The 17,357-nt window shown below is 37.5% G+C and overlaps 1 protein-coding gene across 1 annotated transcript in view; it reads right to left on the bottom strand.

The window, feature by feature from the left end:
- The window catches only part of rinl (Ras and Rab interactor-like), a 17,858-nt gene extending 1,034 nt beyond the window's left edge, over nt 1–16,824 (bottom strand). The window contains exons 1-14 of the mRNA XM_084419128.1: nt 16,500–16,824; nt 15,815–15,876; nt 15,669–15,727; nt 14,681–14,795; nt 14,428–14,587; nt 12,572–12,680; nt 11,214–11,286; nt 10,845–10,933; nt 10,637–10,737; nt 9,039–9,261; nt 7,667–8,266; nt 6,108–6,425; nt 4,419–4,550; nt 1–505 (exon numbers count right to left, since the gene is read on the bottom strand). The exon at nt 1–505 is cut by the window's left edge and continues 1,034 nt beyond it. Coding sequence (XP_084275254.1) covers nt 81–505; nt 4,419–4,550; nt 6,108–6,425; nt 7,667–8,266; nt 9,039–9,261; nt 10,637–10,737; nt 10,845–10,933; nt 11,214–11,286; nt 12,572–12,680; nt 14,428–14,587; nt 14,681–14,727 — 2,277 coding nt within the window. The 5' untranslated portion in view covers nt 14,728–14,795; nt 15,669–15,727; nt 15,815–15,876; nt 16,500–16,824 and the 3' untranslated portion in view covers nt 1–80. The remainder of the gene's footprint in view (nt 506–4,418; nt 4,551–6,107; nt 6,426–7,666; nt 8,267–9,038; nt 9,262–10,636; nt 10,738–10,844; nt 10,934–11,213; nt 11,287–12,571; nt 12,681–14,427; nt 14,588–14,680; nt 14,796–15,668; nt 15,728–15,814; nt 15,877–16,499) is intronic.
- Nucleotides 16,825–17,357: the final 533 nt, after the last annotated feature.

Genomic DNA, 17,357 nt, shown 5'->3' with positions numbered 1-17,357 from the left:
CCTAGTTCCTGGGGAAAGTTTCTGCTGTGGAAACGCGGCTTAATAAGTCCAAAGTTAAGTTCTTTGATACCACGTGCTTGTTAATTCAGGATCTGTGGATTTCCAGTCGTCTTTTCTCCATCAGTTCTCTCGGGACAGGTGAGGTCCAGCGTCTCTGGTCCCTGTGCTTGTTCTCGACCTGCACTTCCCTCCTCTTCTTCCTTCACGGCCTCTACCTCTTCATCCAACCCCTGGAGTGGTCCCTGCAAGCTGTGGGCGACGTCGCTCGGACTGCTGGACTCAACGCTCTCGTTTAAAGAGTTCCCGTCCTCAACCAGCGGCCCGTGCCTCCGGATGGTCCTGCGGTTTCGGCTGTGGCGCGATTGGTTGCCGTGAAGTGTGCGTCTGCGATGCCATTGGCTGAGAGACTGGTGTGCTTCTGCACTGAGTTGCCGCTTCGCTAGACGAGGCTGGAAGCTGCTGATGTAAAAAAGGGCAGCGTAGAGAGACGTAAGGTAGTACCCACCTGAGAGAAAGATGGAGAAAGAGGAGCACGTCATGCACAGCAGTGTGCGGATCTTTAACTACACACCCGACCCGACCTGGGCCAAAATACCATTAACGGGCATTCATTTGAGTATTCTAATGCACTAAATGAACTTATTCAAGCAACAAATACATCACAAAAAATTCATAACATCCTCATTATCCTCATGTTTTTCCAAATCCGTATCTTTCTAGAAGGTGCATTCTGGAATTTGGTCCCAATTGTGTTTATGTTAAGAGTTTTATATTTCTATATAAACACGTTTTAATGATTCATGCTGCCGGTCACCTTTATCAATGTATTTTTCCGTGTTGAAAGGACAAAAAAATCTGACAATGGAACGCACTTATTGTTGCGCTTTACAAGCGGAGAGAATCGTATCTGTCCGGCTGAAGAATCTGAGAAGCCAGAAAGACTAGGAAAAATTAAGTAAACATTGGTACGGCATACACAAAGTGGAAAGATTTGATGACGGAGAAAAACCTCCGTGCATTTTTGTTGTACAGGTAATAATTAATAATTGTTTAGATCAATGGTTCTCAACTGGGGGCCTCCACAAATTCTTATCATTCTTATGATGATACAAGTCTTATTATGTACATTTAGTTATATTAACATAATCATAAAGAAATATGCTTAAAAAACATTAAAAACAAAGATGCACCAACTTTCAGTGTAGACCGGAGGGCCTTCGAATATTGAATATAAGTGGGGCGTTGGTGTCAAAAGGGCGAGACCCATTAGTTTAGACCATTCTCTACAGCACTGTGTAATTTACATAAAACTCAGGGATGATCATGCTGATGTGATGGCAGTTACTATTGTGGTTTTGCTAGTTAGAGAATGATGTTGTGTCGCTAGCACTTTAAACTGAACCCCAAAAATGAAATTATTGTATAAGTATAAGTACTTGTAATTAGATTATATTGCATTTTAAAATACTTGTAATCAGACTATATTTAATCTTCATTGATAGATTAAATGATATTCTCACAATGGCAGTAAATTATTCACAATTCATTGATTCTCCCAAATACAAGCAGATCCCTTCTACTTAGTGTATTATTTTAATTGTTTTGATTTTAAAATTGTTTAATTACTTTTCATTAAACGCACAAACCCCTGCAGTTCCATCACGAACCCCAGAGGAACTGAGAAACCTGACGGTTTTTTTATCTTTTAAATCTTCCTTTCTAAAAAAAAGCCTTCTGTTTATATCCGTTCAGAAGCTCTTTCGGGTTTGTTGAATCGCACACTAAAAACAGCCTCCAGTCATGTGACTATCACTGAAAACTGAGAGCCACACAGCAGTTGATCACAGGATTTACAGAAATAATTTCACTTTTAAGAAGTGTTTTCTCAACACTGCAACATTGCATACTGAATCATCTCCTGGCAAACACATTCATTTTTATTTGAGTCATTTAACCACGTATTGCTGTTTTTTGGAAGGCTTTTGTCTCTCAAACACATTAAAATATGCAGATTCACATCATTAGATTTTAATTCAAGTTATGAGATTTTGAGTTAATAAGTTAGCCTAAGTAAGTCAATAATAAAAAAAAAAAATAATAATAATAATAAAAATATAAAGTTTTTAATGTTGATTCATCAGTCAACACCATTACTGAGTATTTTCTCCTTAAAACTGCAGTGAACCAAAGACAGTCTCTAAAACACGGTTTGAAATCGCTGTTGTTTCTGACGTCACAAACTACCTTGTGACCAATCAGATCAACGTGTGATCGTTAGCGATTGGATCTCTGAGCTGGAGTGAGTGAGTGGAGGTGGGGCTCATTTGCATATTCATAGAACCACATATACTAAATGAGGCAAGGGTGTAGAGTTACAATCAAGTTATTTTAAGGCATGACGATTTTTTTTTTTTTTTTTAAGTTTTAAGGGATACAATTATTGACTACAGGAGAGCTTTAAGTTCACGGTTCTCTGATGTTGGTTAATGGTCACATGACATGGAGGTAAACAAATAAAATATTTAATCTTTTTTAGTAAGTGTTTTATTTTGATTGTTTATATTTTAAAATTGTTAAAATATTATTAAAGCTCATGAACCCCCTTGCAGCTCCATCATGAACCCCAGTCTGGAAAACCCTGCTGTTATGTAATATTTAATGCATTTAATTTTGTTGATTGCAACAAATCTATCTATGTGATAAACAAGTTAGGTAAAATGTAATAGTCAGATAATACTACTAGGGTTGGGCAACGATTAATCGTGATTAATCGCATCCATAATAAAAGTTTGTGTTTACATAATATATGTGTGTGTACTGTGTATAATTATTTAGTCTATATAAATACACACATACTGTATGTATGTGTATATTTAAGAAAAATTTGGTATTTATATATAAAATATTCATATATAATATAAATTATGTATAAATATATCTACAGTATATACATGCAAATTTTTCTTAAATATACACATACATATGTGTGTATTTATATATACAAAATAATTATACGCAGTACACACACACATATATTATGTAAACACAAACTTTTATTTCGGATGCGATTAATCGCAATTAATCGTTGCCCAACCCTAAATACTACCTTAAAGGATAACTGTCGCCTAAATTGAACCCAGGCTCTTTTTGTTAATCTGCTCGAGGCAAACTTTCGTGTAAAAGCATAATTAGAATGGAAACGCCACTTTTAAGTTTGACCGTATTTTCATTTTGGGTTAAAATGCCTTTTGAATGGGAGTGCTTGGGGCACTTCTATGATAGCATCAAAATCGCTATTTTTAAAACACTAAGAAGGCTCGAAACTTTGCTCGAAGTATCACCAGGGGCTCTACACATGAACTCGAGCATTGAGAACATTGTTTGTGTACACAGAGTTTACTAAAAAGAAAGGTTTGAAACTTTGTGTACACAAACAATGTATTCAATGCTCGAGTTCATGTGTAGAGCCCCTGGTGATACTTCCAGCAAAGTTTCGAGCCTTCTTAGTGTTTTAAAAAAAAAGCGATTTTGATGCTATCATAGTCGTGCCCCAAGTACTCCCATTCAAAAGGCATTTTAACCTAAAACGAAAATACGGTCAAACTTAAAAGTGGCGTTTACATTCTAATTATGCTTTTACACGAAAGTTTGCCTCGAGCAGATTAAGACCCTAGGTTCAATTTTGGCGAGAGTTACCCTTCAAATGTGTCATGTAATGGATTACGTTACTAACAATAATTTTGTCATCTAATTTGGAATCAGCAACCGACTAACAGCAATTTTTTTTGTATTTTACCCAGAACTTGTTACAATAAAATTTCCGATCATGTGGATTCTTATTAAAATGACTGGTTTCAGTCACAAAAACACGCTATGTAACCGCACCTTTACAAGCAAAGTGAATGTAAACTAAAGTGGTCAAAAAACGACAAAGCCACAATATTCACTAAATTCCAACTCTTCTGAAACCATGAGATAGGCAAACAGACAACATTTAAAGGTGTGGAAAAATAAAATGCGTAAACAAGAAGTCCAACATAGTAAAGGAACAGCATAGTCCATAGTAATGGTCAATGGTATGATTCAGTACATGTGCAATCCATCAATCCAAACAGAAAAATAAGAATGAAAACAAAGTATAAAGTACATTCAAGGACACACTGCAGGTTAGTTGCAAATAAAGGGATTGGGACTGTCCTGCCACTGAGATGAATCCGAATGCCAGTGGATAGATCTCTACAGATTATATAGACCCTCTTGGTTCAGACAAACAGCCATTGATTGAGCCAGAAGCTGACATGTTGGACAGAGTAATGCTTTTTAAAGAGTTACAGTGTTTGCCTTCATCAGGAAACCAACCATAAAACCATAGTGGTGTGAACACTGTTAATGAGTGTGAATGTGTGTGTATCCCCTACCCTCTCCTTGTAGTTGCATGGGGTCCAGCAGCTCCATCATGTAGTCAGTGTCCACCTGTAGTATAGATAGATCACTACGCAGCAACACCCACGTCAGGCACGGCAGGAAATCATCTGCTCCGAAAACCGTTCCTGAACATAAAACAATCAACATATTCAAATCTTGTACAGCTTAATGACTCGGGTATTAAAATGTATGAGGTGCCTTGCAGCAATCATAGCTCCATAGACATGTATGGACAGTGCCGGGTACTAATTGATTACCGGGTACTAATTGACTGATCAGATTACCAAAATTAAGTACTAGTAATTAGATTATTGTCACGATTATTCTTAGTTTTACCCTCATAGACTTTTAGTTTGTATCCTTCAGTCACATGTTGGTGCTGTTATCTTTCTTTCGTCTTTGCGTCCTGCCTACATCACATTCAGCCAAAGTGTGACAATTATATTGCATTTTAAAATGCTTGTAATCAGACTATATTTAATTTTCATTGATAGATTAAATGATATTCTCACAATGGCAGTAAATTATTCACAATTCATTGATTCTCCCTGAGCAGATCCCTTCTTTTTAGTGTATTATTTTAAAGTTTTGATTTTAAAATTGTTGAATTACTTTTCACAAACCCCTGCAGTTCCATCACGAACGCCAGTCTGAGAAACCCAGACGTAATGTAACATTTTATATACTTCATGTTGTTGGTAACAAATGGAATATATTTTCTTTCTCTTTGTATTTTCATATAAAAATGGTACAGGATTATCCTATTCAAATCAATGCGATTAACAAGTTAGGTCAAAAGTAATCTAAAAGTAGTCTTATTATACTACCTTAAGAGCCCTATTTTAACGATCTAAGCGCAGGGTCTAAAGCACAAGTGCACTTAGTGCGTGTCCGAATCCACTTTTGCTGGTTTAACGAAGGGAAAAATGGTCGGCACTCCCGGTGCATGAAAGGGTTGTCCCTATTCTCTTAATGAGTAATGGGTGTGTTTTGGGCGTAACGTGCAATAAACCAATCAGAGTCTCATCTCCCATTCCCTTTTAAAAGCCAGTTGCGCTCGCGCAATGGCGGATTCGCTATTTACATGGAGGAATTTGCAAGCGGAAAAACTGAACGCTCCTCTAGCGAGGAAACGGATCTGCTCGTGCGCGAGGTTAAAGACCATCTACGGGACAATCTTTTACATTGTAATCCTTTTATTTTTAATATATGGCATGTTTGTGTGCTGCTGCGCGTCCCTGTGTGTGTAATAAGCAGAGTGTACGGGCGTTGTGCACCCGCCTATAGGCACACATTACTAACACGCTTTTTAAATACCAAATAAAATACTGCGCCAATGACTTTAGACCAGGTTTCAATTGGTCAATGGCGTAGTCTATTTCAGTTGGCGCCGTCTGGCGCTGCATTGCGACGGGTGTATGATAGGGCCCTAAATGTGTAATGTTATGGATTATGTTACCAACTCAAATTTCTGTCATGTCATTTGGAATCAGTAACTGACTAAAAATTTGAAGTAATCTCCCCAGCAATAACTATTGAATTCTTGGTTTTTCAGCACAGGACACGTTTCTGTATGTGTGGAATGGGGAGTATATAAACATACAATTTCAGAGGAAGTGGAATGTGGAATGACCAAGAGAATCCAGAAAGTTTGCATTGCGTCTCTACAGTAGTTCACTCACCAGGCTTAGCATTAGCATTCATGCTGTGGTAGATATTCTTGCAGACTTTGAGCAGGGTGTCAACTTTTTTACTAGGTGAGTAGGCCTCATGCATTGTGGTCCATCGATGCTGTATCTTTTCCATCATGCTGGAATCAGGCACTCCGGCTCCGGCTGCTCCCTCCAGCTCCTCCAGGCTCCGGTTCTCCAGCGTGCTCTTGTTGGCGTCTAAACGCTGCAGAGTGCCGTCATCCCTGCGCGCTGTCTTCAGATACACGTAAAGGTGAGTGTAAACTGGTTTTAAAGCCACTTTATGCAAGGCAAGCTCCAGCATAGCATCTGAAGGCAGAGAGGAAAAACAGATTTGTCAATAAATTTGGTTTTAGTGGAGGCGAATCAATAAGAATCAAAACAATATACTAGCAAAACATTTGCTTAGTGTGACCATAGAAAGCTCTCGTTTATTGTGTAGGCATAACTATAATGGAGAAATTAAAAATTCAACTGGGTAACACATTTCGATGGTCCACTTTAAACCTTCTACTAAATATAAGTAACTTTGCAATTACATGTCAACTAACAGTCATGAGATTATTAGTGGACTGTAGTAGACCGTTAGGTGCAGATTAGTCGAATAAGGCCGACTAATATGATGCCTAATAATAATAAAACATAAGATGCGTTTTGGTTGATCGGATCACAAGTAGACGTAGGAGACACATTCCCGTTTACACCTGGTGTTTTAATTCATAAATAATGTTCACGCACCAGGTCAGTAGGAGGAGAATAGACGGTCTTTTGTGGCTGTTCGAACACATTCGAGAACTTGAGAGTTTACACTACGAAAGCAATCCGGTCGAATGTGTTTTCCACTACCTCTGGAAGTGGTGGAAAGTGGACAAGCTCAAAATGTTTAAGACTCCATTTACACCTGTATTATGCGTCATCCACTTGTGATCCGATAGACCAAAATGCATCTTAATACCAGGTGTAAACAGGGCCTAAGTTGACATATGGTTGCAAAGTTACTTATAGTTAGAATGTCTGATGGATGAGCATCATAATAAAGAGTTAGCAGATATTAAGCAGAGAGTCTACTAATACTCTAATGAGAGCTAGTTGACATGTAGTTACAATGTTACTAATAGTTAGTAGAATGTCTAAAGTGGACCATCGGAATAAAGTGTCACCTTTAATTGTAAATCAATTGTATTTGTTGATAAAAGAATAATAAAGATAAGCTGAAAAGTTATGTACGTTAATCATTTTGAGAAAGGAACTCAGGTATTATAACGCAATTTAAAAAAATAACGTTACTTCAATTGATTCTGATTAAATAACACGCCTATAACTCATTATAGTCAAGGTTGGGGGGTAAAGGGATGAAGCGAGGACTCAAAATGCAGAAGTGTTGGGCTTTTAATGATAATAAAATAAAACTAAACACAAACGTAAACTACCCCGAGGGGAAAAACTAGACTTGACAGCCTGACTTGACTTGACTAGACTAGAAGGGAAACCACACAGAGGGAACATAGATGAACCCTGACAGTTATCTCCAACACATCCACAGCTCATACCCAGCTCAAAATCAGGAACGTCTACACAGCTGTCTGTGATGCTTTGGATCTCTGGACAATCAAACAGCATTTCCCTCAGATTAGTGAGAGCCGAGCGCACGTCCTGCAGCATCTCGGTGCAAGTCACTCCAGGGGCGTCTCCACCCGCAAGAGTCTCCTCTACAAACCCCCTGACCGCCTCTGCAAAAGCCCCAGACCTCCGCTCAGCCATCTCCTGAACACGCTTGCTCAGTCTGCGCTGAGGAGACACAAGTCCACCTAGAGCCTGACCCACTGCCGAGAGGCGGTTCTTCATCTTGTCTGCCAGCTGGAAGCGGGGTGCGGATAGGGATGGGCTTGAAGCCGGTTCGAACTCTTCCTCTATGCTGCTGACTGACAGCGAGTCCAGCTCTAAGCAGGGCGGTTGAAGCAGAGAGGAAGGCAGGGGTGAATTCAGCCATATCTTGTCCTCTATCCAGGACACGCGGTGTGGCGACTGCGGGAGAGGGCTCTGAATGGAGTCTGTGCTTGCTCTTTTTAGGGGGTCTTCCGTGCTGGTGGCACTCGCCCTTCTAAGCACAACTCCACCCGGGGTACATGGAGAGACTGGTGACGATGATCCTTTGAGAAGAAACAAAAACGTCAATACGTGACACTTTCTAACAGCCTTCTTTTTTTATCAACACATCCTTTTGCAATATATAAACATTAGCCGCTTTTTCCACCATCGGGCCGAATAAGTAAGGAATAGTTCCACTTGAGCTTGGTTCGGCACGGCATGATTACAAACCGTCCCACAGTGGGAAAATGGAACCATACCCGTAGCAGCTGGGCAAGAAATGGAAGGGTTAATGTCCTTGCACACTGAGTCCGAAATTTTCGTATGCGGTTTTCCATATTCGTCATTCAGTGGCTCCCAATTGTCAAAACACCTCTCATAATGCTTGCGACGGATGCGAAAAACGCAGAAAAACAAACCTGATAAAAAAATGTTATGCCGAACAAAAGTTTCGGAGGCGGTAATGGCTTGGCCATTGGTAATGGCTTGGCCCGAGAGTGGAAAAGCAGCTATTGTTTGTCGGTTCCTTGAAATCAGTGCTATTATTGTTTACTAAAGCTGAAACTATTACAAATCTTTTTCGTTATTTGAAATTAAGCCGAATTCAAATAAAATATTAATATTTGATGAAAAACATTCTCTAAAAATTCTGAAATATATATAAAAAAATAATAGTAAAAATGACATACTTTTTAAACTGAAATAAAAAATGTAATTGAAAACTAAAAATATAACTAATACTATATTAGTATTCCTATTCCTAATAATTCCTATTCCTAAATACTATACCAATTAATACTTGAAATTATATAACTGAAAAAAGTCCACCACTACCTTTGTCATGGTCAAAACTGCTAGAGTTGTCCTCGGCTAGTGTAGATGACCTCAGTTTCAGTCCTCTCCCTTCCCATGCTCTTGTGGTACTCAACCGCTTGTCTCGCCTCAAGCCGATTGGACGATTGACTGGGCTGGCTGGAGACTGAGTCAGCCAATCATCCCCATGCTCTTGAAGGTACAAGGGATTGATGAAGCACAGGGCACCATTGGCGGCTGTAACCTACCAACAAACAGAAATAATTTAAAGATCACGTCTCTATAGAATACAGCCTCAAGTGTCAATCATTGTGGTCCAATTAAATCCCAAATTAAAAAGAATAGATCCCCATGGACACATTTGTTGTGTTGGTAAATTTCAACTTCCTTGTTTTAACGTGATAACCCCATTGGCTGGGTAGATTACTTAGAAACTGCAGTCGATTACTGATTCCAAATGACGTGACGTGAAAAATTGTAGTTAGTATCATAATCTATTACAATACACATTTAAGGTAATATAATCGGATTACTTGTAGATTACTTTTTAACTAACTCGTTTATCACATTGCTTTGAATAGGATAATCTTGTACCATTTTGATAAGAAAATACAAAGAGAAAGAAAATATATTTTATTAAGTGCATTAAATATTACATAACACCAGGGTTTTCCAGACTGAGGTTTGTGAGTTTAATGAAAAGCTATTAATTAAACCATAAATAATAATAATTAAAAAATAAAAACAATCAAAATAAAACATTACTAAAAAATATTAAAATATATATATTATTTGTTTACCTGCTGGGTGAGAATAACATGTAATCAATAAAAAAAGGAACTGTAATCTGATTATGAGTATTTTAAAATGCAATATAATCTAATTACAAGTACTTAATTTTTGGAATTTTATTACTTAATCCAGATTGCATGTAATCGGTTACTACGCAGCACTGTTCATAGTTGCACAGACTTTCTTCTTTTTAAGCACCCGCTAGCATCATAAATTGCACTTAAAATAAGTCTTGGTTTGCCAAATGATGATGGTTTTGATAATGTTTTGTCAGTGTCTAGATGAGATATGTTAGTGTTAGTGTTAGAAATGTGGTTACACTTTTGGTTTCACTTTATTTCAAGGTTTCCTTCTTTACTTAAACACAAGTAAGGACCATGTTTTATCAATTTATAGCACGTACTTACTTCAGGGTTAGGGATTAATTTATGGTTAGTCACTTGCTATCGATGGCTTGGAATAATGCAGAATGACTGTTACCTGTGTGTAACATACGTTTTTTATCAAATAAGTTCAATACGTAAAACAATCTATAACTTTGTAGGTTTGCTTTATGTTACTGATTAACTCAATTCACATACAATTCAAATCCAGAAATTAGAATCTGGAATTGGAATTTCAAAGCATGCTCAGTTCCGAATCACTTATTTAAAGGATTAGTTCACTTCAGAATTCAAATTTCCTGATAATTTACTCACAGCATTTACTCACTCATTATCACGAAATTGTAATTCTGAAGTGAACTAATCCTTTAATACTGAACAAATATAGTGACCTTGAAACCATTAGAGAAGTAAAGCAGAGCTAACTCAGAAGCTCAGTATCACCTGTATAGTGCACAGGACGGTTTCTGGCATTTCTGCTGTGCCTTGTGTTTCTGAAGTCATACTGTCAGCCTGCAGATCTGAGGAGGGGCACAGCCAGGTCTCTGAAAGTCAAACACACAAAACCCTTGAAACGGAGAGAGTCTGACTGACATAACAGCAGATTTACAGTGTAGTACATCGAATGGTGAATGACAGGGCAAGTACTAACTTGGACCAAGCTGAGGAACAAGGTGATCTGGTAGCTTGATAATGGTGTAAACCCACGAGGGAACCAACAAACAGACAGGCAAAACATCCCTGAGAGAAATATGAGTGGAGCAAAGAAAAGAAGAAGGTTACAGACATTATTTATACGGTTTAGCACTTATTATAATCTTTGGTGTAAGGGAAACAAGGAGATTATTAACTCTCTTTCAAGAGCATTAACTGCAACTGTTTGCCCAGTAAGAGTAAGTTTTTAGTGTATTTTAGTGTATTTGCTATCTAACACAGCGGTGCAGTATTTCCTGTGATGACACTCCTGTTATCAAGAAAAACAGGTCAATATAGTTGCTAGATAATAATAACTCATCCGCACCTGCTCAGTGTGTAGAAGTTCAGCAGCTGAAAGAGATCAGGAAAAGCCAGGTGTGATGTTGTCAGTTGAAGCGCTGTGAAGGAAAAAAAGACTCAGTCGGACTTGCGCTGTGTCATAGAGAGAAACTGGACAAACTAGTCATGAACTTCAAAAGAACACGGATGTAATGAAGAAATAGGAAGGCTGCAGTGTTCATGATGTCAACTAGAACAGCGTGTGCAAATAGAGAAGAAAGTACAGTGCAGAAGAGTTTAATGAACTGCACAAACTTCTCATGTACACTATTTGCACATGGTTTCCCACAGTGTGCTTCCCATGTCTGTTTGTAACAGGAAATGTAGAAAACCTGCAGACTTAACATCCGTATCATGCCTGATAGCTTGTGTGTTTCTTTTCGTGCAACATAAAAAAAATGCTATGAAGTCACTCTTTCATATCACAGGAAGCTTAGCTGTGCTTTGATAGATGTTTCCCTTATAAAATCATATATAAAAAGAAAAAAATCAATTAAAAAACAAACAAATGGGGCTGTAGTTGATATACAGTAGTATACAGCTATAAACTGTGGACAGCATAGCTCAAATACGTAATCTGATGTTGAGAACATGTTGATCGTGACGAGTGTTTGAGTTCAATGTTGAAATCGGACTTTTGATTGAGTATCAATAAAGACTATAAAATAACACAAGACGCGTCTCTCGTATTGTTTTGATTGGGGAAAAGTGCAACGCTCAATATGTTGGAATAAGTCCCGACTTCCAACTATAAAGGAATTCCACATCTCAAAACAAAATGGCTGCCGTCAGGTGTGCTGGTGTTTGTTTGTCAACAAAGCAGCAAAGTGTGGATGATAAATGATGCTATACTTTTTGAAGGTGTAGAATATCAACAGAAAATATCTGTAACCATGTTTTTTTTTTTTTTTCAGAATAACACAAGACACGTCTCTCGTATTGTTTTGAATGGGGAAAAGTGCAACGCTCAATATGGCGGAATAAGTCCCGCCTTCTAAATAAGAGCCAATCGCCGATTGGTAAAGTCATCAGTAAAGCTGCCGTTAGAAGCTCTGGCTATTATAGAAACAGTCAGACGCGCTTCCACTGCACATTAGCTTGATCCAGCCTGAACATTTTTATTTTCTGTCATGATTCGAGCATTTAGAAACAACATTTACGAGACAGTTGTTGTCAGATTTCACTGGTGATATCAAATATGAAATATGAAACAGTTTTGGAGAATTTGATGTTTCCCCATTCAAAGAGAGACAGAAGCTGCACTTGCACGCCCGAGAGGCGTTTCAAAGATGGCCGCCGAGTTAAAGGACTTGTCTTAAAGGGACTTTAGTGTGTTTTCAGTACCTGTTCCAGTGGTTTTGATGGGGAATTCTTTGACCGGCTCCCCACTGTCCGCTACAGACACGCACAGAAGCTGGTCTTGAGACAAAGACCCTTCGACCACCAGGAAACTCTGTGTAAAAGAACATTTAAATTATTTCGTTGTTATGCGAGTTTAATGAAAGGGTTATATTGAGATCATTGAGGATTGAAAGTTTTGGAGAATATTGTCTCATTGCCATATGAGAATGAGTGACACAACCAGCTTTGACATCAAGGAAACGCACACTCTGTGGGTAAGCTCTCTCACAAGAGGAAGTCAGTGCGCACACAAGTCGGGTGCCAAAAAAAAACTAAAATAGATGACAGTGAGAGCTACTGAAGTTATTTGAGTTGATCGAAACCAATGATGAATATGCTTCACAGGATACATGTCATTCAAATTCACTCCCTAAAATATAAACAACAAGAACCCTCCTAGGAATTTATTGACCACAGGGGAAGTGAAATGAGATCTTCGAAAATTTTGTCATCACTCACTAATTATACAGAGTAAGAGTGGACTATGAGAGTATCTTTCACAGCTTTGAAATAGCCTTGGCACAGACTATCAGTGTTAGCCGACACTTCTAAAAAGTTCAACATTGGATCCTTAGATATGCTGCTGAACAACTTTTTTTATTTTCTTCTTTATTCAGATCCCCATTAGCTTCCATGCAGTGGTTGCTAATCTTCCTGGGGTTCACAAAGCAATATTATGTAGATCTTGTATTATTTTTAACCATTACATGTTGAATGAGGATTTATACCAGCAAAAGCAAGGAACAAAGCAAAATTGCATAATGCTCGATTATTGACCATTCTGAATCAGCATATTGTAAATAACCAACTTGCATAAATTGTAGAATAGATCTTACCTTACAATACTGCGCTCTTTTCGCGCATCAGTGCTCTACTCTCTCTCTCTGCCTCTTCTTAAGTACACTTGCACTCATGCTTTCTGCACTCTTATCTAACTCTACTTCTGCAATTGTCTGCAACATAACGACAATTTATTCCATGCAAGAACTTATGCTCATAGTGCTGGTTAGGTTAGTAAACCTTAATAAGATGATTTTTTAAAGATAATTGTATTATGGCACACGTATAAACAGCCGTAAGTCAATCACTGAATAAACTTCTTCCCAATTGGAGACTACGCTTCTGCTAAGTATTTAGACAAAGAAATGGCTTTTATTAAACAGGGTCAAAGTTCAGCAAAGGGAACAGTGACTTTCCACAATAAAAATAGCATCAGTGATGCTATGTGTTATTTAATATACATATTTCCCTGAGACTCAAGAAATTCACAGGCTAAAACTAAATGGCTTTAAGGCAGTTGATTAAACAAACGTAATAGGCGAACATGGTTTCACCAAGTAAATCTTTGTTCAACATTCCAATCAACCAATCAGAGGGACAAGTTAACAGTTAATGTTTAGGCTTATAACCAGGGTTAGGTGCTTCTACATCGGTGTAATTCACTATAATTTCTAGAAGTTAACTAAAAGTTATGGGTAGGATTAGGTTTAGGGGTAGGGATAGGGTTAAGACTAACTTTTGATCGAGAAACATGTCTTACTTGGCAAAATTACCGTGATCTGTATTAATAATAAGAGATGAAAATGAGTTATTAACAATTAAAGTCTAGCTTTTATGGAATTTGAAGCTAAAACATTTCAAGCAATGTGCGTTACATTTCAAGTCACACCAAAACTGCTTGACTCTTTTTTTTTTTTTTTTTTTGTATTGACATCATTAGGGTTTACAAGACCTACTGTTGAAACAGCTGAATGACTGATTTAGCAAGCATTGCAAAAAAAGGAAGTAAAGGCACCCACCCCAGGAGGTCTGCCCCACAGAGCAGCGTGCGCCCCATGACTGTCCCAGGGGCTCTTGGGAGCCCAGGCATCCTGACACAAGCGTAAACCTTGCAGTAGACTCAGGGTTTTTGTCTGATCCCTGAAGACCCCGTTGGGTACTGTCCTGGCAGCATTTTGTCTATGAGAAATAAAAAAAGGTGTTTAAATAATAATTTTACAAAAAAAAGAACATATTGAACAAAATGGTGATTGTATCAATGCTATCTCTCACCTGTTCCCACTGGCTGTGAATTCATCTTTTGACTCTTTCATCATCATTGCACTGGACCTGTTCAGGAAATCTGTTCCAGCACAAGGTCTTCCATTTTAACTATGGTGCTGTAACCCTGTTGATATTTGGAAAGAGAGAAACAAAATTAATTATGAAATATTGTTTCTCTCCAACCCGACATCCTTTCATTTGTATGTCTTTTTGTTCACTCTTTGTCACAGTTCCTTGTTAACAGTTGAACATGTTTTATCAGCAGTGAAATCTAAAGTCTAAAAGGACAGATTATTATTTTTTTTTTAAACTTAGGGGAGGAGTTTCATCTGTGAAGTGCAACTTTGAAAACAGAGGCCATGTGCTGTGACAAAAAGAGCAACTTCCAGCTTGTTGAAATACATATGCACTATCTTTCAAAAAGATTTGGACACACCAGTTCTTTGCTACTTATTATTGTTATTTGTCACATTTTAGAATAATAGTAAAGTTATTAAAATTATTTTACAGTATTTACGGTGTACTCACCCATGAAATAATATAAGATAACTACATTGGTTAAGTTTGGGTTTAGGAATAGGTTCAGGGTTAGTAGGTTTAGGTTAGGTACTTTAATAAACAGGACTGCAAAATAAAGTGATACCATTAAAACAACACACATATGGGACTTATGTAGTGATCAACAAACCGTTTAACAAATTACAAATATATCATATTTTAGATGATTCAGTGTAACCCGTAGGCCTGCACCCGTTGTTTAGGGATTCGCTGAGCCCAATAAGGCATATCCCGGGATGTTTTGAACTGTGAAACTGATGCTGAACAATTGTTTTTTTTTTCTTCACTATGTACTTTGATTAATTGATTAAAACCCTTAATTAAAAATGGTTTTGTATTAAAACTATTTGCACATCTTAAATTTGTCTTCATAACCAACTGGCACAGTAGTTTATACTTTGGATGGAGGACAAATGAATAAATGGTTAATTTCGCTCACATGAAGGCATTCTTCTGTTTGCTTTAGTTTGACAGCTGGGAGATACATTGCTGGTTTCCCTATAACAATAAACAATGAGCACAAATTATTTTGAATTCATTGGGCGAAAAAAAAAAAAACCCACTTACTGTGAAATAGAAACTTACCATTAATAGCCACTGCTGTAAAATCAAATTTGACTTGCATAAAAATCTCACACATTGACCTCCTGAGAACACACACACACACGTTAACACACATAACCATATAATACAAGCATATATATATGCATAGACATTACAAAACCATAATTTAAATGGTTTTGTAGTAAACATTTTTTTCCAGGATTTTACAAAACATCTTGAATGTCGAGTGTGATTGCTTTTTCCATTTCCATTTTTTTGTATTCAGTCATCTGTAGAAGATTGCGTTTTTGAGAAATATGTCCAACACTGCTACTTTATTTAATAGGATGCTTGTCCAACTATTTTTTTTCTTTTTTTTTTGTCAGGCCTTTCAGCTGTCAACTCCGCTGTCATCAATAAGAACTAACTGTTTGACAGCCTGTCTTTTCAGTTTATTCTTAATCCATGTTTAATGTCAATATTCATAATAAATATTTTTCATCGCAGTGTGTATATTTAACACTTTTGACATTTCTATAGAAAATGGAATAAGCATGTGATTGCTCCCAAAAGTGTAAGCAACAGTAAATACATAATAAGTCCTTGGTAAGCTACAGTACATAAACTTGAATTCTTTTTTGTCCCATGTCTCAAGAATAACTTGATAAATATGCATTAAAAGTAACACTCTTGGAATGATGCAAACAAACGTCTTTGCTAAACTCACATGTGGTGTCTTCAAAATGTCCTCCTACATGAAGAAAAGACTTCTCTGAACATCTCTGAAAGCTGCTCCAAACACCTCCACCCACTGCAAGTTTGCACGTGGAGTAACCGAGACTCCTCATTACTAATCTTTTCTGTACTTAGGCATGTCACCTATACAGTGAGACTCACTTTTGATCTGTGACATACATATAAACGTTCAATTTCAGTCACACTAAAGATCAGTATCAGCTTTGAAAAGAATGACAGAAGTCTTGATGATGTCCTTTGTGTCTCTCACACCATAAGCTCCACCTACTTTTCATGACTGTGGTAAACCTCACTGTGACAAACTTTCAAGTGAAAGTAAGATACATCAGAAAGATTATATCTGAATGAGTGTTACAGTACCAAGCACATCAGTTCAGTTGCATTTGAGTCAAGTCAGCAGTTACATTTCAAAAAATAAACCCGTTCCCTTTTATAATAATTGAGCTTAAGGGAAGAAGACAGTTACCCGTGTTCCTCACTGAATTTCCTCTTACTATAAATGACACCATATTAACCCACAATAAGATCAAATTCATAGCCAACTCTAAAACCAGTTGACTCTAAACACCTAAGATTTTTTAAAAGGTTAACAAATTTATGAGATGCTGTAACGTTCTATATCTTCAGCAGTCAGACAAACTATAGCATGCAATATGTACAGTGTGATGAAACGGTCTATGAAAAATTCTTATGAGAAAATGATGTTCCTAATTATTTCAATAGTCCACTTTACACTGTTAAACCCCACAGCATCTACTCTCTCCCAGAACCGCCACCAGAGAGCTTCATGCCCAGAGGTTTAGCTCTTTACTCTCACAAACTGCATTTC

This window comes from Rutilus rutilus (genome assembly GCF_951802725.1).
Source record: "Rutilus rutilus genome assembly, chromosome: 9".
Classification (NCBI taxonomy): Eukaryota; Metazoa; Chordata; class Actinopteri; order Cypriniformes; family Leuciscidae; genus Rutilus; species Rutilus rutilus.
The sequence above is the reverse complement of the archived record's forward strand: the minus strand, read 5'-3'. Positions and strand labels throughout refer to the sequence as shown.